At 53.3% G+C, this 21,072-nt stretch overlaps 4 protein-coding genes across 4 annotated transcripts; 1 reads left to right on the forward strand and 3 right to left on the reverse strand.

Annotated features, from left to right (window-relative positions):
• Positions 1-1,070: 1,070 nt before the first annotated feature.
• Positions 1,071-2,526, reverse strand: BDZ83DRAFT_626038 (short-chain dehydrogenase). The gene is made up of 3 exons (XM_060508533.1): positions 1,671-2,526; positions 1,393-1,615; positions 1,071-1,331 (listed from the first exon to the last, which is right to left on the reverse strand). Exons 1-3 carry the CDS (start codon positions 2,214-2,216, stop codon positions 1,156-1,158), a joined length of 945 nt encoding a protein of 314 aa, XP_060363535.1. The 5' UTR covers positions 2,217-2,526; the 3' UTR covers positions 1,071-1,155.
• A 193-nt stretch (positions 2,527-2,719) lies between these two features.
• On the forward strand, positions 2,720-4,737 carry BDZ83DRAFT_626040 (uncharacterized protein). Its single transcript, XM_060508534.1, has one exon. The coding sequence runs from the start codon at positions 2,916-2,918 to the stop codon at positions 4,536-4,538; it is 1,623 nt and encodes a 540-aa protein (XP_060363536.1). The 5' UTR covers positions 2,720-2,915; the 3' UTR covers positions 4,539-4,737.
• On the reverse strand, positions 4,738-8,149 carry BDZ83DRAFT_702050 (coatomer WD associated region-domain-containing protein). Its single transcript, XM_060511449.1, has 5 exons — positions 7,808-8,149; positions 6,692-7,661; positions 6,227-6,642; positions 6,016-6,179; positions 4,738-5,965 (listed from the first exon to the last, which is right to left on the reverse strand). Exons 1-5 carry the CDS (start codon positions 7,823-7,825, stop codon positions 4,954-4,956), a joined length of 2,580 nt encoding a protein of 859 aa, XP_060363537.1. The 5' UTR covers positions 7,826-8,149; the 3' UTR covers positions 4,738-4,953.
• Positions 8,150-8,393: 244 nt separating this feature from the next.
• On the reverse strand, positions 8,394-10,439 carry BDZ83DRAFT_626042 (mannitol dehydrogenase domain-containing protein). The gene has a single exon (XM_060508535.1). The coding sequence runs from the start codon at positions 10,002-10,004 to the stop codon at positions 8,820-8,822; it is 1,185 nt and encodes a 394-aa protein (XP_060363538.1). The 5' UTR covers positions 10,005-10,439; the 3' UTR covers positions 8,394-8,819.
• Positions 10,440-21,072: the final 10,633 nt, after the last annotated feature.

Here is a 21,072-nt window from a genome sequence, read left to right on the forward strand (position 1 = left end):
CAAACAGATGGGATGCCCCTGATTACCGTGGTGTAGCTTAATCTCAAGCATGAGAATCAGGATTCTGGGCTTCAGTTCGCTGCCGCCGGTCACGACCGTGCTCTCTACCTAGTGCGCACAAACGTTCACAAAGATCAATCACGCGAAAGACAAGCTTCACGAGAAGGGAGTTGGGTGCTGTCAGAGCGGCATCCCAATGACTGACGGCGTCATCCTGGCTCTTGAGAGGATGCTAGCCATGGCTTCTGAAGTGGCAACAAGCCCTTCAGCTAACCCAAAATACTAAAGCAGGATGACTTGCAACTTATTCGGAGAAACGTTTGGCTAGGGAAGACTTGTTCAATATGGCTCTAGTTTCGTTTCGATGCAAGGCACTAAGATAGCCAAATCAGGGGAAATGGCGAAGCTAGTGCTAGAGGATGTTTTGCCTGGAGTTATTTTAGGTTGTTCACACTACTCAAGAAGCCTAGATGGGAAACCAAGAAAAGGCATCTGTAATACCAACCTCTTTTTTCTCAAAAAGGAGACTTACTGTCAAACAAGCTCACTTGTAGTCAGTCATGATGCTTCTCTCAATGGATCTCACTACTGTCACATAGGAGACGCATTTTCAGACCGGTCGCAAACCTCGTAGTGCTTTACACTGGCAGGCAAGAGGCATTTAAAAGACAAATCATGGTCGAAATGTGTCTCGTCGTGCAAGTGAGTGATCCGTCACAGGAGTGTGACTTGCGGAGTTCTCCAGATGGGTTGGTGAGAGCCTCTATCCTCGTTGGCCGAGTAGCTACGTGTTTGTGGCCCGTGGGTGTGACTCGATGCAGCGAGAAGGGTTATGACTTGAGAGAAAAAGGTTTCTAGGCCACCATATTCAAGCAATTTCCAGCCTTACACCAACTGTTCCTCGGTAATTGAAGCTTTCCCAGAATGCCAACTGCCTGGCAGTCCTCGGGGCCTCGTGGCGTTCTTCGCGACTCCTTCAATTTTTCCCGTGCGCACGTGGACTAAAGCTAGATGAGGATGTTTCCGAATGGCTTTGGAAACTTCTGGGGAGCATAGCAAGCAATAGTATAACGTGAAGATTGAATCAAATTTAGTGTAGTCTGTCTCCGAGTGTCTATTGTTACCCTGTCTTGACCGCGAAGTCGAAAGGAAAACTTATTCCTGGAGTCCAACGACGCCGACTTTGAGGTAGTGATCGTTGTTCTTGATCTTCTCTCCAATCACGCCGCTCTTGAGCTCATCAATATCCCATTTGGCCCAAACAAAGCGGCCATGCAAGAAGCGCGCCTCCTCAGATGCGGCCCAGACGGCAAAGTTCCCAGCCAAATCAACTGAAGGTCAGGATTGTTTAGCAGGTGCACACCGATCTCTTCCATCTCGGATTACACATACCATGATCAAACGGATAGACATCCTCGGGAATTCCAGCGCTCTTGAAAGCCGAGGTATGCACCACACCCGGGTGGAAGTTGATAACCTGCATCCTCTCGGGGGGCGTGTCCTTGGCAATCATCTGGATCAGCATCGTTCCTGCGTTCTTGCTGGCACTGTAAGCAGGCCAAGGACCCGATTTGGTAAAGTTGTGACTAGCTTCCGTAGACACGTTGACGAGGAACTTCAATCATACTGTCAGCCTCGTCTCTTGTCACGCAATGCATCAGAGTGCATACCTTCTGGCGGCCTTCGCCATCCTTTTGCTTGTAGAACCTCTCAGAGAGATCCAAGAGTGAGCGGACATTCATAGTGAAGGAGCTCCAGACATCATCTCTTCCGAGAGACAAGATAGGGCCATGTTCCGAAATCTTGGCAGCGTTGAGCACAAGGACGTCGATGACTGTGCCGTCCGCCTCGAAGCCCTTCCAGAGCTTCTCCACGTCTGCGAGATCATCTACATCGCTTGAGTATCCATCAAACCGCACCTCGGGAAACTCCTTCTTGAGCTCCGAGACCGCCTCATCAACGAGATTCTGGCGGCGGCCGAGGATGATGATGCGCTTGGCGTGAGCCTGCGCGAAGCCTTTGGCGATGGCGAAGCCGATGCCAGCTGAGCCGCCGGTGATGAGGACTGTTCGTCCGGCCTGGGAGAGCTCTGGGCGGGAAGGGAAGATGGTTGGGTAGGTTTCTTTGTGCTCCTTCTTGGTGAAGGTCATTCCAGTTTCGTAGATGGAAGTGGAAGTCAGTGCTGCAAAAGCGGCGGCGCCAATATCGCTGTCCATGTCGAGGGTGGTGTTGGAGGTCGCTTAGATGTATCTAGAGGGGATTTGAGGTATTATTGAATTTGATGCGATGTCAAAACTGAGGAAGCTGATGATCTCGTTTTGTTATCTAAGGGATACATTATTTGGCAGAATCGTCGCAGCCTTATATCGTTTCCCAGTACAATCGGTAACACAGACACCAGCCTTTCATCCTCACCAATTCAGCCAGCAAAGACGTGATCAATCGCCCAACGTTGTCGTAAATCCATCGTTTGTCATCATGTAAGCCATCTGAGACTGTTTCGTGCTTAAAATCCGTTCAAATCCGACCTGCCCAAGCGCTGCAGCCGGGAAGCCGAGTCCACCAAACACCCGCCCAGAATTCCCGCAAGTTTCCCGCAAGTCTTCCGCCGAAAACCCGCAAAACCCGCACCGGGCGCTGGGGAGTGGCCCCACTCCGTACATTGCTTACGGCGTCCCGAGCCCGCGCTCTGGTTGTTAGCGCTGACAAATGCCGTCATCCTCTCAACTCGAAGGATCTCTTGCCCGGTTTCTGCTTCAGCAATCGTGGTCTCGAATCTATTGCGAGATCGTGGTGATGACAAACACGGCTTAATACAACCAAAGAATTGATCCGGTGTACCTAACTCCAGTGAAACCTGCACCACGCCTCATCCACCCTACTACCAGTACTAAGAGGGAATCAAGCATCGCGCAATGGCTCGCCTCTCCAAGCAAAAGGCATGCATAGCATGCACAGAATCCAAACGCCGCTGCGACAAAGGCCTACCATCATGTTCCCGCTGCGACGACCGCGACGTAGACTGCTACTACCCCGTCACAAAGCGACGCCGGCGGCCCGAGACCTTCAAGCCGCTGCCGTTCTCTGACCCACCGGCACCGGCTCCGGTATCCCTCCAGCAGCAGCACTCCATCCAGACAACGATGCCAGACACACTCCTCTGGGACGCATCCCCTCTAACAAACGGCATCTGGAGCATGCCCTGGTCAGACCTAGACTTCACCACCCCAAACCTCCACCTCTCGCCAACAACAGCCTTCTCCCTACCGCCACCAAAACCCGCAACATTTCCGCAGCAGCCACATCATGAACCGTACATCACCAAACCAGACTACCCCCGCCTCAAATCCTCCGTAGCCGCCTCCCTCGCAGGAAGCCAGTGGTTCCTCGCCCCCCAAACATGGAGGATAGACCACTGGCCCGCGCCCCCGCGCGACGCCTACCCCGTCTCCGTCCTGACCAACTTCACCCGCGGCCTACAAGCCTGGGCCCGGCGGTGGGTGATGGACGGCCACAACCCCTTTATCCACCGGAGCCTCTACACTGAAGGGAATCACTTCCCTTCGTGCGTCCAGGACGCCTTTGCTGCGGCGTCGGTGTACTTCCATAAGACGTCTTTGAATGAGGCATTCGTTCATCGAATCTTGGATGAACGGGTCACAGCCCTGCTGGCGAGTCAGCCTGTAGCAGAGGGTGACGACAACATGTCTGCCCCGTTACTCGAGACGAGAGATCATCTAGCTCGCGTACATGCCCTGTACATCTACACCATCATCCGCCTCTTCGACGGCTCAGTAAGCCTACGTGCCGCCGCCGAGGAACACCTACCAACCCTAGATCTCTGGTCAAAACAACTATGGGAATCTGCCCAAAGAGACGCCAACACTCTCTACAGGAGTCAATGTCCCCCCTCAACATGGCAGTGTCAAGCGCAAAGAGACTCGGACCTAGCAGACCAAGTCACAGCAAACACCAACGCCGCCAACGCCGTCAGACCAGGGAGAAACAATAACAACGACAAACCCAACCACCCAAAAGAAGAAGTCTTCAACCGCGACCTCTGGACCTGGAACCTCTGGGTCCTCTCCGAATCCGTCCGCCGCACCTGGATCATCGTCGTCTGCACCCTGGGCGTGTACAACGCCCTCAAGGGGAAATGGGGCGAGTGCTCCGGCGGCGCCCTCTTCACCGCTCGCGCCGGACTATGGGATGCGCCTTCGGCTCCGCGATGGGCGGCGCTGTGTCGGGAGACGTCCGGGAAGGGGGCCAGGACCGGGCGAGATAGAGGCGGTACCGGTGCTGGGGTGGGCGCTGCTGACCGTCCGGGGGCGGAGTGCAGCGATGGCGACGCCAATGTTTGCGGTGATCGGAATCTCTTTGTGCCTTCGCTTGATAGCGATGCGTTGCTTCATAATGCGGCCGCGGCGGATGTTGATGAGTTTGCGAGGCACTTGTTCACGTGTATCTGGGGTCTTGATCGTGTTGAAGATTGGGCGCTAAGGACAGCTTCAGAAGGCGAAGTGAGCTTGATTTACTGAGGTTGAATATCATGGCTTTAGGTGAGGGCGGTATTGGTGTCGTCAGTACTAGTTATATCATGCTTTTTCAACAAAAGGCCATGGTTGAAAAGAGGATACCATGGGCAGCATGCGCCAGACTTTAAGAATCATCACACACATCAGTTGGTGCGAGATCTGTTCAAAACACTTGCCTCGTACCACGGCTACTGGAACATCATGGCTTCAGAGACTTCATCTTATAATATACTTTTACATACGGATCTACTGACGAGACCGTAACGTCATGACACAAAAAACATCTTCCATTTATTTGCAAGGCATGATCATTACCGTCAACGCCCGTCGAGGCAGGGCCATTCGACATCTAGGCCTTTTACGATCCCCGCACCGTCCCTAATCAAATTGCGTTTTGAGATGCCGAGCACACGGCTACCTACTCCTCATCCTCTTCCGCCTCGGCCATCTCCTCGTCGGCCTCCTCTGCCTCCTCTGCCTCCTCTGCCTCCTCTGCCTCCTCTGCCTCAGTCGCGTCTGTTCCGTTGACCTTCGTGACCTCGGCAACTTGAGGCGCGGCGCCACCCTGCTTCTCGAGTTGAAGCCATTCGTCCCACTCGGGGAATAGGTCTTCGTCTTCTACCGGAGCACCGACCATCTTGGCGACGCGGCCCTTCTTGCCCTTTTCGAGGCTTTCCTTCCACTCCTTGACGACATCTGCCGTCAGACTGGGCTTGTATGTTTGCGAGAACAAAACAGCCTCCGCTAACCGTCCAGTTTTGGTCAGAATCTCCACGCAGCCAGCAACGTCGCCCAGCAGCCACTTGCAGCTGAATGCCACGTTGTGAGCGCCGGCCTCTTGCGCTTGGTCGGAAAGTTTTGACAGACCACTGCGGTCAGATGTGGAGGAGTAGAGAAGGAGCAATGAGCCAAGGTCCTTTGCATGTGTAAAGCACTCTTGTGCCACGGCCACCTGCCATCCGGCAAGGGCAGCGTCTCCAACAGTCTTCCACTTGTGCTCAACATCAGCCTCTCTCGCCAACTCGAGAACAGTATCCACCTGGCCCAGTCCGAGAGCGAGGTCGAACTTGTGTTCGGGGTCGGTAGCAACCTCCAGTGCAAGTTCCTTGTGGCCCTGTCCCTCCAAGAAGCGTGCGATCTTGTTGAGTTGGTCTGCAGGAATCGTGTGCAAGAGTTCTTGTGCAGTCTCCATATCGTCACGCAGGACCAGAGTCTGGTACTCGAGCACGGGCAAGGACAAGGAGAAGGAGGTGACACCAACATCCTTATCAGCCAGGTAGATTCTTGAATCGCGCTGGATGTAACCCAGGATGTACATGGACTGATCGAAGTGGGATACCGTGTAAGTCTGGTCGCCTACAAGGTAGTTCAACCGGTTGGTGCTATTGGTGTAGAGGAAGCAATCTCCAACCCACTCTCCGGTGCGTACACTACTTGTGCATTAGCATCTAGTTGTTTGAGGGAAAGAACAACAGCTTACCTCTCGTTGATGTCCGTGATGACCTCAAAGGCGGCCTCGACGCCATCTTCGTCAATCTGGTTGGTTTGGACACCCTCAACGTAAGCCTCGCGCGAGAAGCGCAAGACGTAGAAGGTATCTTCGCATGCGAGGGCGACCAATTCGCCGCTGTCAGACCAGTACACCTGTTCAATTTAGCACATGGACCGAAGCACTGCAGCAAGAAACCAACCTCTCTTGGCTCGACCTCAATGCGTCTGACCAGACCACCAGTCTGCCAGTCGAAGAATGAGATACCCCCTTGACCCTTGACACCAAGAAGGACACCTCCAGTCAAACCTTCGGCCTGGAAACCGACATCGAGGCCACCTGCCTTCTCAACAAAGTTCTTGTACACCTTGACGCTGGTTGCTGATTCCCGGATGGCGAAGTCGTTGGTGTTCTCCTTGGATGCCCAGACGAAGTCCAGCGCAGAGCCAAAGGCCTTGTTACGCCAAGCCAGAGCCGTGTAGATGATGTACTCGCCATCTCCGCAGACTGCGACAAATCGACCATTCGGGTTGTGTACGAGGGTCGAGGGGTACACTTCGCAGGTACCGAGCTCCTTGACGGGAAGGGAAATGGGTTCGTTGTCCTTGATCGAGGCATCTAGCAGTGTTAGCAATAGGCCTGGAGGTCTAGAATAGACGCAACATACCTCCGCCTTTGATAATGGCAGAGACAACTTCGTTGTGGCGGGCCCAAATAAGCTTTCCTGACGCGTCCATTGACACGGCGGGCTCCTCACGACCCAGCTTCACAACGACAGCACCATCGTCGAAACCAACAGCCACTCCCTGCTTTCCCTTCTGGTAGGAAACGCACCATGCGCGCTCAAGGCCATAGTTGAGAGACTGCTCGAATCGGTATGTATTGGCGTGCCATATCCTGATGGTGCCGTCTTCGGAACCGGAAATGATGACTGGCAGCTCGGGATGATAGCATGCAAAAGAGACGTTGTTCGTGTGGCCCTCGAGGGTGGCGATCAGAGATTTGGTGGTGTAATCCCAGACCTTGACAGTGCGATCGTCGGATGTCGTCAGGAGGTAGGGCTTGTCAGAGTGAGGATAGTAGTCGACGTGGTTGACACCCTTGGCCTCGTGGGCCTCGAGAGTGAAGTTGGGCGTCGCCGAACCAAGACTCCAGATCTTGACAGTCCGGTCAAGAGATGCGGAAGCGAAGGTGTTGGTATCCTTGGGGTTGATGGCGAGACCCATAACGTAATGGCCGTGGCCCTCAAAAACCTGGACGCACTTCCAGCCCTTCTCCCAGTCCCAGAGCTTAATCGTCATGTCATCAGAGGCGGTCAGCACGAAAGGTTGTGTCGGGTGGATGGCGATGGCACGAATGTAATCGGGATGAGCCTCGAACGAGGTGATCTTCTCTGAGGTGTTGTAGTTGTATACACGGATCTGGAAGTCATCGGAACCGCAGACAATCCAGTTCTTTCTTGCGACGAATCGGCCGGCTCGGACAGGGACGTCGGTGAGCTCGAAGGTCTTGACGATCTGCTGAGTCTCGTATGACCAGATGTAGACATGACCGCTGTATAAGGTCGTGAGAATCCATGGCTCTTGAGGGTGGAAGTCGATGCCCTTCACCCGCTCGCTGCGGGCGAACAATTGTCGCTAGAAAGAACAAGTCAGCTACCCAGAGCTATTCAGGGGACGACAGGCTGGCGAGAGCTATGCAGCTGCAGCTCTGGCTAACGCAATGATAGCTCTTGCTCGAGCAATGCGCAAAGCTGAGAAATGCCATTCGGTCTGGTTCGTACCTTTACGTCGACCTTCATGTTGACGACCTATGCGTGTATACTAGCAAGGGAGAGAGTTGAAGGAAAGGTGATGGTGTCCTCGAAGAACGAAGTGGGGGGAGAGTGGTTCTTGCGCTGGTAAAGTCGCCTAGAGGGGAATCATACGTGACTGTCCGGCTTATTCGAGGAAAGAAGAGATAATTAGGAGAGGCCGCTGGAAGCCGGTCGCGGAGGTAAGAGTCGGAGAGCCTCGTCAGCTTGTGTCGTGGGAATTGATGGCTTCCAGAGCTTTGGCAGGCGCAATTTTGGCCAAGTCGGTATTTCGAGCTTCAACAGATGTGTCCCTACCGCCGCCAGGTTCAGGAGCTGATTGGTGCCTGAATGATGTGGCTTTTGCCTAAGGCATAAACATTTGAGCCACGTAAACTGTCCGTCAATCGCATCGCTTATCTTATCTGGCAGGCAAAGCCACACACATTCCTCTAGCCACATCACTGATCTCTGGTGACCGCGCACCAGCCACTCGAGCGTGGCCTATACTGCAGTGGATAAGCTTGACTTCTGAATCCCCTCAGAGGGACGTTGTCGAGAATTTCCGCTGGGTTTTTTTTACAAGGGGTTTCAGCATACGATTTCAAAATTGTAGATTTGAGGACTGCTTGTCGATCTATTTTAGTATGCCAGTGTCGATATACTCAGTATCGGTATGCCAGTATCGCATATAGGTACTGAGAGCAATTGTTTTGTGACACAGTCGAATATATGTACTATTGAGAGACATGTTTGTAAGAATTGGTTTAGGAATCATAGATCACAATTCACGATTCAGTCAATGGTTTTGTTCAAATTTTTTCTCGAATTTGCAATTCAAATTGTATATCTTAATCCTGGCCTTTGGCTCGGGATTGCTCACGAAGAGCGCTGAAATACGCGCTGCCTGAATATCCTCAAACTCCATGCTTGTCCCAGTGATATATGCTGAACTCCGAAAATCATGCCCATCAATCATTACACGTCAAAGCTTTCCGGTGAGTCATTCCTCACTGTCAGCCTGGACCTTGCGGACGACAGCAGCCAACATGGGGTGAATCTTCTCAGATGATTGAATGCCGCAGATCTTGGTAACAGCCTCCTCGGGAGAGTTCTCAGACATGAGCTTGGAAAGCTCCTTGCTCTCATCATCACCCTCAACATCCTGGAAGCGGAAAGCCATCTCAGCTGCGCGGAGCAAAGCAGTGCAGTCCTCACCCTTCTCAGCGAGTTCTGCAGCGGGGCCGACGAAGCGCTCTTTGCGGCTCAACTTGCGGAGAGGTGCGCGTCCGACACGCTCAACAGCATCCTCCAAATGGGGGTTGCCAATGCGGCGGATGATCTTAGCAGCGTATTCACGTTGAGCCTTCTCCTCGATGCCGTGCTTGCTGATGATCAGGTTGCTGGTCTCCTCGAGGGCCTTGCGAACCTCAGCCATGATGGCCTTGTCCTGGAGCGCATCGTAGACGGTACGCTTTCCGCGGTTATAACCGTGGTAGGCAGCAGTGGCGTGTCCAGTGTTGACAGTGTAAAGCTTGCGCTCAATGAAAGGAGCGAGCTCATCGACCCAGTTAATACCCTCAATGCTGGGAATCTCCTCGAAGGGTGTGCGCTCGACAACCCACTCGTAAAACTTCTCGAGAGTGACATCGAGACCAGCGTTGGGGTCCTGAGCAGGAACGATGCGGTCAATGGCGGAGTTGGCGTAGCGAGCACGCTCGTGGTGGTCCTCCAAGCGGTGGGCGGCAGTGTTGCGAGGGTCCTTGATGTGCTCAGCAAGGGTGTCGGTGGCGCCAATGGCGTTCTCGCAGGCAATGACAGAAATGGGTGCCAGGTCGCTGGGACGCTTGTCGATACCCTTGGCGATGACAGGGGCAATAAATTTGAGGATGTTCGGGCCGACGGAGCACGTGACAACGTCAGCTGTGGCGATTTCCTCGACAAGCTCTGCCTCGTGTGTTCTTGAGTTAATGGCGCGGTAGTTTGTGATGGTGTTCTCATTGGTGCCCTCAGCGCCGACCTCGATGACCCGGTATGAAGGGGTCTCGTTCAGCTTATCAATGAGAGCATCGGCGACGTCGGCGAAGACGACCTCGTAACCGGAGTTGTGGAGAAAGCAGGCGACGAAGCCACGGCCGATGTTGCCGGCTCCGAAGTGGACGGCCTTCTTAGTGAATTGTGTTGACATGTTTGGTATACGTATAAGATTTGAGTGATGGAGGAGTGGTGGTGTTTAATTGGGTGGGGTTTGGAAATAGAGTAAAAGGCGGTTGTTTGAAGCCTCGGAACACTTTAATTTATCAAGATTGCTCAAGATCGAGTATGGGAATGAGATATTGTGTGGAATGATGCGAAAGAAATTTACTGATGAAAGGGGGGGGAAAGGTTGTCTTTATAATCTGAGCGTGTCGCCTTCACGAGAAGGACCACGACGATGTAATGGAAGGCGAGTGTGTCTGGGAAGGCACCATGGGATGGCCTTGACGTGTGAAAGGCTCATTTACAGTGGGGGCATCGGCTGGAAGGGGAAAGCATGAAGGAGTGGAGGGGGACCCATGCAATACGTCGTCCATGACGGGACGTAGGGGAAAGGAAAGGTTACCTCAGGTACTTATGGGTGGTCCATCAAGCGTAAAGCTACTTCGGGGCCCAGGAAGGCAGATACGTATCGACCATGTACTCCTTTTTCCTACGCTGAGATCATCACGTACCCGGAGTACTAGGTACATCTGGCCGGGATCCCACCAAAAGACCTCAGAGAGTCTGTGTCAATGGTCAAGGACTGCCCCCAGAGCAATGACATAACGCCGCATCCCCCTTCAACCCCAGCCATGCCATCATCCCCAGTATTTCCTGGCCTTGCGGCGAATAGACAAGCCAGGTTTCTTGCGTCCATCCCGTCACCTTGTCCGCAAGGCTCCGCTTCATTGAAACAGAGTCGGCGCCGCCTTAGCTCTTTGGCTACGGCCCCCTTGAGCCAACGAACATGCAGCATTTCGTCAACAACTACGAAGTTCAGCCTACCGTCCCCACTGAGGGGTGACCGCAGAGGGGGGCGTGTCGTCAGAGGAAACCACTACTGTGTATGGAGAAAGTGACAGTGGGCGCAGTCCAGAGTGATGCAACTGCTGAGAGGGACGACAGCACGGACCACGGTCCATGGAGGGGTCGCAGACTCGCTGCCCCTCCGCCAGGCTGGGTTGGACTTGAAATGGATGCCGATTGTGGATGAATGGGGGATAGGCCTTGAGGCACAGGAAAATTAAGGGAAGAAAGGATGTCCATGGTTTGCAACCTTCGCCAATCATCATGAGCTCTTTGTCGGCTGCCTTTATCCCTCTGCTATTGTTGAATGCTTGGTGAATTCCTGTTGGTTTGCAGATACACGACAGAGACATCTTGGTGTCAGCCAAGTCGGCCTGATGACTGTGTCTGCATCGCATATGAGGATTCATCTTCTATAAGGCACATGCCATGTCTTCAGAGTCACTCCTGAAATGTTTCTCTGCCGTCTTTGCTTCTGGCTGGTGGGAAGTTCTCGGCGCTCATGCCCGTCAGACAACAACAGAACAGGAAGCTCCACTGGATCTGAAAAAGACGGTAGATTGACAGGTAGTGGCAGCACCCGAGGTACGCAGTAAGGCCCGAAACGGTCATCCGTGGCCCGTCACGAGCATAACATATACTGGGAGGTTCAAGGGATACCTAGGTGTGTCTGGGCCTGTATGTGATGCTGGGTGTGTATGTCTGCAGGAATCACATACATTGAGGCTTTTTGGTGCCCTGGTGTTCCGGTGCCTTAGCATTCGTTGTCTCGCTTCGAAATAGAACAGTCGAGACATTGATTCTGGCTGCTCCTAAAAACTACTATTGCCTGTCCACGGAGAATACCGTACGCCCGCTGTATGGAACCCCCAGAATCCCTCCATCACTTCGGTGGTTGTGGTGGATGGACGGGTAGGTAGACAGATGGATGGATTTCCATGCCGGTTCCGTCCGGTCTGGAAACGCAGGAACCCTGAATTATCAACAGCATGGTAGTCGGTTCGGGACATGTGGCTGACCGCGGCAACGATCTAATGGGCTGTGAAGAGAATTGGTGTTGCCATTGGCAATAGCTTTGGGCATCGGACCTTGCACGTGGACTTTGTGGATGCGGCAGGTTTATCGAGGAGCAACAACACAGCTCTATTCAGCATCGGAAAGGGTTGCCATGGAGGGGTACCGGTACGAAGCAGTTGAGGAGAGGCATTTTTTCCCTTTTCGTAGAATCTCGGATCGCAAATCGAAATCGTGGATCAGCAACCCGCTACCGACAAGTCGCACTACAATTTGCCAGGGGCTGGTGCCTCCGTGGCCTGTTCCTGAATCTCGCTGCGCCGCCTCACGATGAATGGTCCAACGGCCCGCCGAGAGGGCCGAGGAACCGTGGAAGTTGGAGAACGCATTGGTTTGTTAGAGTGCATTCGTAGGATCCGTGGCAGATGAAAGGGCCAGCCTGCCACTCGGCGCAAGTAAGTTGGCTCAGCGCTATGCAATGCCACGTCCGATAATCAACCGGAGACTCGTCAGAGAGTTAGATGAAGGCGGCATTGCTTCGATCGTGAGAGTTGGATATGGATCAGTGGTCGAATCAGAAGACGGCACCCGGGGCCCATCCTTAGTGGGTTTGATGGTCTATGTACTCCGTACAGTCCGTTGATACATACGTTCTGAGGATGGCCCTCCCTCTGTGATTTTGGCGTGCCCCCTGCCCGTCCCTGCGGCTTGTGCTGGCGAAATGTGCGACTCAGACTCGGCCATGAAACGGGACGGATTACCGTGTAATCTGGAGCTTGAGGGATAAATTACGGCGGCGGCTGTTCTTCCTCGCCAGGCTTGTCCACCTACGACGACCCTTGCCCGGGATGCAGGCCACAAACGCGGGACTGCAATTCGTGGAGCTGTCGACATGGCGCCACTTTGGAGTTTGTCGTCGCCGCGCCCAGGCGATTGGGATCCGCAATTTCTCGCTTTGTTGACGCCGACGGTGACCAAGAGGGCCAAGTGCAGCGGAGATTCGGAGAGATGGCCAGCGTGTTGTTGTATACTTTGTACGGTGGCGGCAACTTTGTTGGGTTTTGTGGTTTGCAAGCCGCAGTTGTGGGTGCCAACACTGCCAGGAGGAGCAGGGCTGCGGCTCATCAGGACCAGTCATGGCTGGAGAATCCGAGGGCGATAAGACGACAAGAAGTGGAAATTCGGCGTTGGCATGCTTCGACTGCTTTTGGCCCGAAGATATGGGGCTTCGTCGGCCAATACGGTCCGCCTCGTGAAGGTAGCCCCGCGGTGATGATTGGACCAGTTCATATTGTACGAAAGGTGATGGATGGTGGAGTTTGCAGAACCAGAACCGGCGATGCTTTGGGCCCAAGGGTTGTAAGGAGAATGCGGTACGACGGAGGCGCTAGATACCTCTTTGATCTCTCCCTGTGTCCCCGTGTCTTCCTCAGGCTGTTGGAGCCCTCCACAGCCCACTGTTGCCGACGAACACCTGCATCAAGGGTGCAACCTCTTGAGCGAAAAGGGACATCAAGACAAGACGCAGGCGGGACATTTGAGAAGTGAGATTCTGCCTGCGTTCCCGAACGCGAGTCTCGATTCGTTGATCGTGGTGAGGACGATTCGCCAACAGGAGATGGCTGGGCCGCATGGGCTCAGCTTCGATTGCCCATCGCTTCTCGCTTGCTTTCCTCCCCAGCTCATGTGGTATGCGATGACTGTTCCCTCTGATCCGCGTGTCCGCTTGCTGCGCTCGGTGTTGCCTGGATGAATTACTCGAGACTGGCAGTCGATATGGATAGTCTAGTGGATTAAGCCGAATTGGGCCCCGATAGTCAAATGTGGTTATGCTCATGTTGTGTCACCAAACTGGAGCACGTTGCGTGTATGGTGAATGCCGTGGAATGACACTTCACGATGATGTCTTGCGGTTGTGGCTGTTTGGACCTGGGAATGCTTGGGAGGGTCCATCGTGTAGAGGCGAGAGACATCCGGAATCTGCTAGAAAATGTACTTCTCCACCCGGCCCAGCACTGTGTTCCTGGTGGGGATTGTCTCCGTTTTTGGTCTCCAAAGAAAACGGCCCTTCCCCCAGTGTTCCTTCTCCTCAATGGCGCAACTATGAAGTTACCTCTGTGTCTGGACTCGGGAAAGAAACAAGAGACGGACGACATTGGGTCCCGTATGGAGATGGCACTTGCCCACTCGAGTGGAGGAGCAAATCGGCGAATCGTCGACAAATATCACGACTGCTCCTTCCTTGAGGTTCGAGCGTCTGAGGTACATCCTTCGATACCTTCTTCTTTTCCTTGTACCTTCCTCGGGGGTACCTGACGAAGGTACTTACTGGGCTCTTGCCATCCATTCCTTGTTCCTTCTCTTTATCCTCTCAAACGGGGGGTCCCTTATCTGTGGAGACGCTTATCCGTCTCGCCCAAGGAAACCACGGCACTCCCGACACTTCCGTTTGCGGTCTGCGGTATCTGGCGCAGCTCTGGCCTGAAATCCCCCGCCCACGCCCGTCTCAGACTCTCGCTGAACCCGTCTCTCCGCCGGCCTGGTGCCCACTGTCACCGACCTTTTCTCCATCTCTTCGGCATCGCAAGCCGCTAGATAAGAGTGTTGCGACCCTCGCTTTTGTCCTATGCAAAGGCATCCCATGAAGTTGGCACTTCTCGATCGTTGTACCTTCGGCTGACTGTACAGATAGAAAGCATCCTTTCATCGCGTTGCAGGGTGCGTTCGGCTGAGCAACCACCACATCCGATGCTGTGTACCGAACACACAAGATGCTGGCATTCCCTCCATAATACATGTGGTCCCCCAACAGGATGCCAGCCCGAGTGTCTGTAGGTACGGAGTACTCGCGACACTATGTACACTTGCCTGTCACGTTCCAGACTTTGGCCTCCCGGCGGGACCAGCCACAGGAGCACCTTACCTTTGGATGTGGTGATACACTCAACCAAATGAACAACATGGATCAGGCTGGACTTGTTTCACCATCGCCCTCCTGGTAGATGAGGCTCGAAGCACGATGTTTTTCTTCTCAGCAACATTGAACCACTACCTAGCTTAGCTCTAGCGGTCTGTCAGTGGCCACGTACGGCGAACGCTCTCATCCCACGGGCCACAGGCAGTGGGAGCCTCTGGCGGCGGCAGCGGCCGTATTACCAATCCCAACCATTCATTCATGGCTGCCAAATGACTCCCTCAAATGAAGGCTGGTATTGTCATCATCACTTCTCAGCAACTGTGCGCTGCTTCAGCCCTCGTGGCATCTACTAACGCCGCACGCCCGGGCTCAAGCTGCGGTCTCCAATGCATCACAGGTATGCCAACCCCGATGCACGGCGGCTGCCACTCTGCCATGGCGTTTCTAGTTGTCCTTTTTCGGTCAGGTTCAGCTACTGAGGACGGTGAAAACGACGCCTAGCAAGAGGCACATTTCAATCGTTGGAAGTATTGTCGTCATCGCCTACTCTGGCTTCCAAACCATGTGCCAACCCCCCAGGTACAAGTGCTGGAGAGGCCATTGAGTTCGGATTCATGTCACAGAGTGTGCCGGCCCATGGCTTCTCCCGCCCGACGGCCTCCGATTACATCGAGCCTCGATCATCACCGTCATTGCCTTGACAGGCAGTCCCCGCGCTGATCAGCGCAAGGGATCCCCCCCTCTAGCCAAGTAGCCTCAGCGACCGCGGGGACTATAGCTCGGACGTCCGTCTGAAGGCTTGAAATGCATGCTGCGTTTGTTGGGCATTGTTGTGCATTGCATCGCGCCGCAAGACATGTTTGTCATCAACCGTCTCAAGGGTTGACAGTGTAGCGAAAGAAACCTCGCAGACATATCACAGGGACGGAATGACGTCGGTGTATCGCTGAAGCAAATCGAACTTGGACTCAACGGGCCATGGAACATTGAGTCTATACCTACCACTATGGACGTTTAGCTAGGTATGTATCACATCGGATACTACAGCACTCGCGTCACAACTTACCAGACGTTATCCTACCATCGCGTATTACTCCAACTGTGCGCTCAAGCATATCAGCCAGCCAGTTGATATACTCCATTTCGAGATAAGCCACTATTGCACAGCAAAACCGCGGGGCTCGTCTGTGTCTCCCGAGAGAGCGAGCCTTGATAACGCCCGGCATTAATTACCAGACCTGGTGGATTGGGCGCCTCAATCCTGGCTCAACTCACGATGTTGCGCTAGTCACAACTCGAGAATGCCCGTAGTCGTTGAGCGACAACCCCAGTAATTCCGCTATCACATACGTACATACATACGAAAAGCATCGTCTTTTGGGGACTCCATTGCGGCGGAGCCAGGCATATTCGTCCATTGGCCAAGGATGAGGAGACTCCACGAAGAGACGGCATGCAGACACTTTTACACTTTCTGACTGGACGAAGAACACAATCAGCGGCCCAAGGGACTCAGTCCGACTGCGGATATTCTCATTCTTTGGGCTTTGGTCTTGGCATGCGTCATTGCTGGGACTTTTCCCATGCGTTCACGCCCGCCAGTCCATGTCAAGCCCCACGAACCCTTTCCCCCCTAAGGCGCTTCTATGCGATATGACTGGCTCCTGGCTTTGCCCGCCGTTCTGCACCAGGTAATCCTAGGCATCAAGGGTCTTGTTAGCCTTCTGCGAGTCGCAGGTACTTAGGATAAAACCCCCTCAGGGTGTGCGGTTAGTTCGGAGACCCTGGTCCTGGCTCGCGCCCGTTGCAATTTGTGCTTTACACATTCACGATGCGCCAAGTTGAGGTTTGTCAGAAACTCAATGGACCCGTCATCCCCTCGACGCTGGTCGGCTACGGCAGACGGGGTTCTGGCGATTTAGTCAAGTTATCGCTCGCAAGAGCACGTCATTCCACCTCGCTAGCAAACATGCCAGACACTCAACTTTCGTGGGTCTTATTGAGTTTCGACTCGATAGCCGGGCTTCTCTCCTTGGGCTTGAGTCGTAATTTCACCATGCTTTGCAACAGCTGCTCATCATATCCCGCAAATTGACACAAAAAGACGTTCAAGTTTCAGCAAATCGATCGTCCAGCCTTGGAAGAGATATTCAGGACCGACTGCCTCTCTGGATCTCGGGTCCCATCGCTACATCCGTACATCTCTCGGCTACAGCGTCTATCCCACAAGATAAACGGTGGTCATAGCAATGCTTGAGTCGTCGACGTCCCGCTAGTGGACAACCCCAGATGATCCCAAAGATGGTGATGGATCAACAGATGGTCGTTGTGGATGGTCGGTTCCACGTGAGGATGACAAGATATCTATCGATCCACGAGATGAGACTGGTGTGGACTACGCGTATGGCGCGGCCACCATGGACGGTTGCGGCGGTTGGGCACATGCACCTGGATCGACCCCTATCTCACGCGTCGCATTGTCGTTGGAAGTCCATGACAAGATGACACTATTCATAAAGGTCCACGTGCTGGTTTCTACCAGACTGCGACTTGTTTTGTCTGCTTCACATCGTCCCGAGGCTTGCCACCCTTCAGGAGCAGATCAGGCATTCAAAGCATTGCCGCGCACATCATCTCAACTTCAGTCTTCATGCAGATAGGTACATGGAAAGGCACATGAGATTTCATGGAGATGGACTTTATCCGGCGACTTTATTTCCCAGGGCGCAGGTCCGTTACGTTGCCAAACGCAACCATCCACTGCAAGGTTGGCTTGGAAGGCCCGATATCAACAACAAATGCTATTGTCTCTTCTCTGGGCAGCGGGATATTTTCCGGCACAGGCAACTCCAATCTGGAAATAGCTCACCACGCTCCCATCGTCGGCGGCCTCACTTGCCTTTGACCCGGCGGAAAATTCCACTGCACCTCAGCGCTTACCACCCAGATGGACGTGGACTGACTCGGTTACTTTCTCACTCCTACTCCGTGAAAAGCTACGGATGTTCATCGGTACTTTAGGTCACATAGGTAGGTTCTCCACGGGGTCGATTATGCACATTAACCAAAGTAGACAGAAAAAGTCGCCCGGGCAGCACCGCATCACGTTCCCGAAGTGGGGCCGATTTTCTCCGATCCACACGAAGTACCGACACTGGCGTTTCTGTTCGAGGTTCTCACTTGACCATTCCAACTGCCACTCGCAGAATGCGTTCAGCTGCTTTCCATTATTTGCCCTCGGCCGACAAGGAGGAATTTGAGACATACCTAGGCTTTCTGATGCCACAAGTATCGGCACACACCTTTGCTATCAAGCTTGTGGCCATTGATGCACAAACAACATATGGAACTTGGCTTGTGAGAGTGAGACCTTTCAGCCTCTGGCTGCCTCCGGCTGCCTGGGTCCTCCGCCATCAAAATGACTACTTTCGCTGCACTGAGTTTTTGTCAAGGTAGTGCTAGGAGTTTTTAACTGCGGCTAGAGCGCCTTTTGCAAAAAGTCAACGCGAGCTGACATCAGCAACCTGTTGGTGTGCAATCCCGCAGACGGGTGGTTTACGGCCAGCCATCGGCGGCGGTCGGCTAGGCGGCACAACAAGACACCCTTGGCGGGACGGCATCCGTGGACCATCACGGTAGTAGGACAAGAGGCGGAGAACAACCAGTCCGAAGTATGTTCGGCACCGTCTTCACCATCGGCCTACCACTGGATCATTCGCGTTCTGTCCATTCGACTTCGCTCCTAGTTCAGTTGCAGCAAACAGCCGCAGACGATATCCTTGGGGACCCGATGTGTCAAGAATACGGTTGGCGGCGGTCTACCTACCAAAAACGTAGCCCGCTGTCGATCAATTCGCGTCGGGAGTCTAGGACTCTACGCAGTTCAGAAAAAGCTGAGAACTGAGCGGTTCAATTCGCCAGTGGCGAGACGCAGCAGACGCGGTGCCTTTTCTGTTGACCCAGCCAAGTCGCTAGTCAGAGCCATGCACCGACACCGCCCTCCCGTGCCTGTTTGGGCGGGTGCAGATGCGAAGACACGTCTTGAAGTCGAATGAAGCACATCTCCACACTGGATTCGCCCCTGCGGGGAAGATTCGGTACAGAAAGGTGCTCCCCAGACCAACCAGCGGAGCACGCCTTCTTGGTTTTGAGGAGAGGGAGGGAGGGGCTGCTATCTGTACCCGCAAAGATAGTGAAGGCGTTCGTGGAGCAGGGAGATGAACGTGTGTCGACGAAATCTTTGCGGGCTCCGATGCTGCGTAGACACCCTTTCCTTCTCGTGGAGAATCTGCCGTGGAGTCAACACCGTTCCTGCTCCATCATCCATCCTTACCCCGTCTGCTCGCAGCTAGAATTATGGATCCTCGGGGTTTCGTATCGTGCTAGAAAAACCCCAGCGTCTACAACACACGCCGTTGTGGATTTCCGCTACGGATGCGTGAGCGGGCGAAGAAGCGGCTACCTTAGCCGCTACGAATCGTCAGGATTGAACGTTAATCCAGAGTCGAGATGAGACCCCGATGGGTGTCCATCCACATCGTGAACACCCTCATGGATGGCCCACAAGAGGGCGCGGTTCAAAGAGGAGACGAGACGTTCGAGACCTGACGATCGCGGCCTATTTCTCCATTGTGATTGAAGTCGCAGCCCAATGGTGTGGAGGGGGGTATGTCCTTCTTTATCGAGGCAAGTTCCCTGACGATCCCGTGGGAATTCCGGGTTCTCGTCAGATCACGGTGCTCTGAAGTTCCGAATCGCGATCGATCATTTTTCTAAGACAAGCCTCTTTGTTGTTCTGACCTTTCAGTCTGCCACACATCCAAGGACCAGTCGAGGAAGGTCATCATCGTGGCATTGTAGTCCAAGATTGAGCCATGGTTTACGAGTTTGATGTGCTTGTCTCCAGTATTCGCATGACACTCAGTCCATCAACATCATAGCCATGTCCCGAAGAGCTTCCACAAACCCCTCGTCGCCGTTGACGATTGCGTATGTTTCCATCGTGGTTGCACCTTCCACTCCTCATATGGCGCCATTAGACATCGTCGTCAAGAGTATGTCTTGCGGGCTAGATGCCCACCTCCCAACTCGAGTATAAGTACCCGCAATCAATAAGTATATGGAGCTCATCGCCATCTGGCATTCTGAGACCGTCGTTTCTCTTGTACTCTGCGACGATCATCCTTTCCTACAAGTACACCTGCCATGGACTGGAAAGTCCGTCAGTGTAGACTCGTGGACGAGATCATAGCGGCTGGGTAGATTTTCCTGAGCGATGCCTTTTTAAAGACCGTTGTATCTCTCGTTGCGGCCCGCTGGCCTCATATTCGATAGTGATACAACCTGGGATCGCCGATGTTGAGAGCTTGTAAAGCGCTGCTTTACCAATCGAGGACGAGATCTCTTACTGTTCACTACTCACAGAACCATGACGAGGTGTGGTAATTCGAGATACCACCTCCAGAGTCTTAGTCCGACAATGCACGACTGCTGCGTAAACCTCGACATACACGTCTATGACAGACTCTTAAATAGTCACCCGTAGGCCTGATCTGTCGTCTCCAAGCTTGTTGATATCCCAGTCCGCCACGCCGAAGCTCGCCTGAATATCGACGCGGCTAGGGACAAGAACTGATGCTCTAATCGTTAACAGCGCGTCATTTTAGTCTGCTGCCGAGATGTCAGCGCACCCAGACGCGGATGGGCTAAGCTTTTTAACCATGTGGCCATTCATCGCTCTACCGATCTTATAAGAGTCAAGATGTAGACCTGATGCTGAGCGTAAGGGGCTTAGGCTCTGCATGAGGCAATTACATACTGATTTGAGGGCAACTCATGGCCAGAGTGATGCGCTGAGTGTGGATTTTCTTTTTTCCGACATTGATGAAACACTCTGTCCTGGATTACTTGGTTCGCAAAGCTATCAGAAAATGGGCAAGGGAATTGATTCACTTCAGCAATTTGCAGAGTTTCTCTCATTCTTTTTCGACTCAGTACCAGAACATAATTTGATTTCAGAGGTAATGAAAGAACGCCGCACTCAAAGACGAACATAAGTGACAAAATGTAGGCCATTTATGATCTGGAGAGGATATTTGGACAAGAATAGAGCTTCCATGATAGACTAGTCATTGGAAAGAATTTTATTCTAATCACACGTAAAGGCATTGATCCAACATAAAGAATCCAACACAGAACTTGATAGACCTCCGGATGGAAGACCTCACTTTGAAATAACGAGGACTTCAACGTCTCAATGCCCAAAAGTTAGAGCAAGAGT

This window comes from Colletotrichum acutatum (assembly GCF_030867785.1).
Source record: "Colletotrichum acutatum strain CBS 112980 chromosome Unknown BDZ83scaffold_64, whole genome shotgun sequence".
NCBI classification, from domain to species: domain Eukaryota; kingdom Fungi; phylum Ascomycota; class Sordariomycetes; order Glomerellales; family Glomerellaceae; genus Colletotrichum; species Colletotrichum acutatum.

Coding starts and splice junctions, on each gene's coding strand:
- BDZ83DRAFT_626038 (XM_060508533.1), bottom strand. CDS start 2,216: ATGGACAGCGATATTGGCGCCGCCGCTTTTGCAGCACTGACTTCCACT. Junction 1,616..1,670: donor ATGGCGAAGGCCGCCAGAAG/GTATGCACTCTG, acceptor GTATGATTGAAG/TTCCTCGTCAACGTGTCTAC. Junction 1,332..1,392: donor TGTCTATCCGTTTGATCATG/GTATGTGTAATC, acceptor CCTGACCTTCAG/TTGATTTGGCTGGGAACTTT.
- BDZ83DRAFT_626040 (XM_060508534.1), top strand. CDS start 2,916: ATGGCTCGCCTCTCCAAGCAAAAGGCATGCATAGCATGCACAGAATCC.
- BDZ83DRAFT_702050 (XM_060511449.1), bottom strand. Junction 6,643..6,691: donor TGCCATTATCAAAGGCGGAG/GTATGTTGCGTC, acceptor TAACACTGCTAG/ATGCCTCGATCAAGGACAAC. Junction 6,180..6,226: donor TTGAGGTCGAGCCAAGAGAG/GTTGGTTTCTTG, acceptor TAAATTGAACAG/GTGTACTGGTCTGACAGCGG.
- BDZ83DRAFT_626042 (XM_060508535.1), bottom strand. CDS start 10,004: ATGTCAACACAATTCACTAAGAAGGCCGTCCACTTCGGAGCCGGCAAC.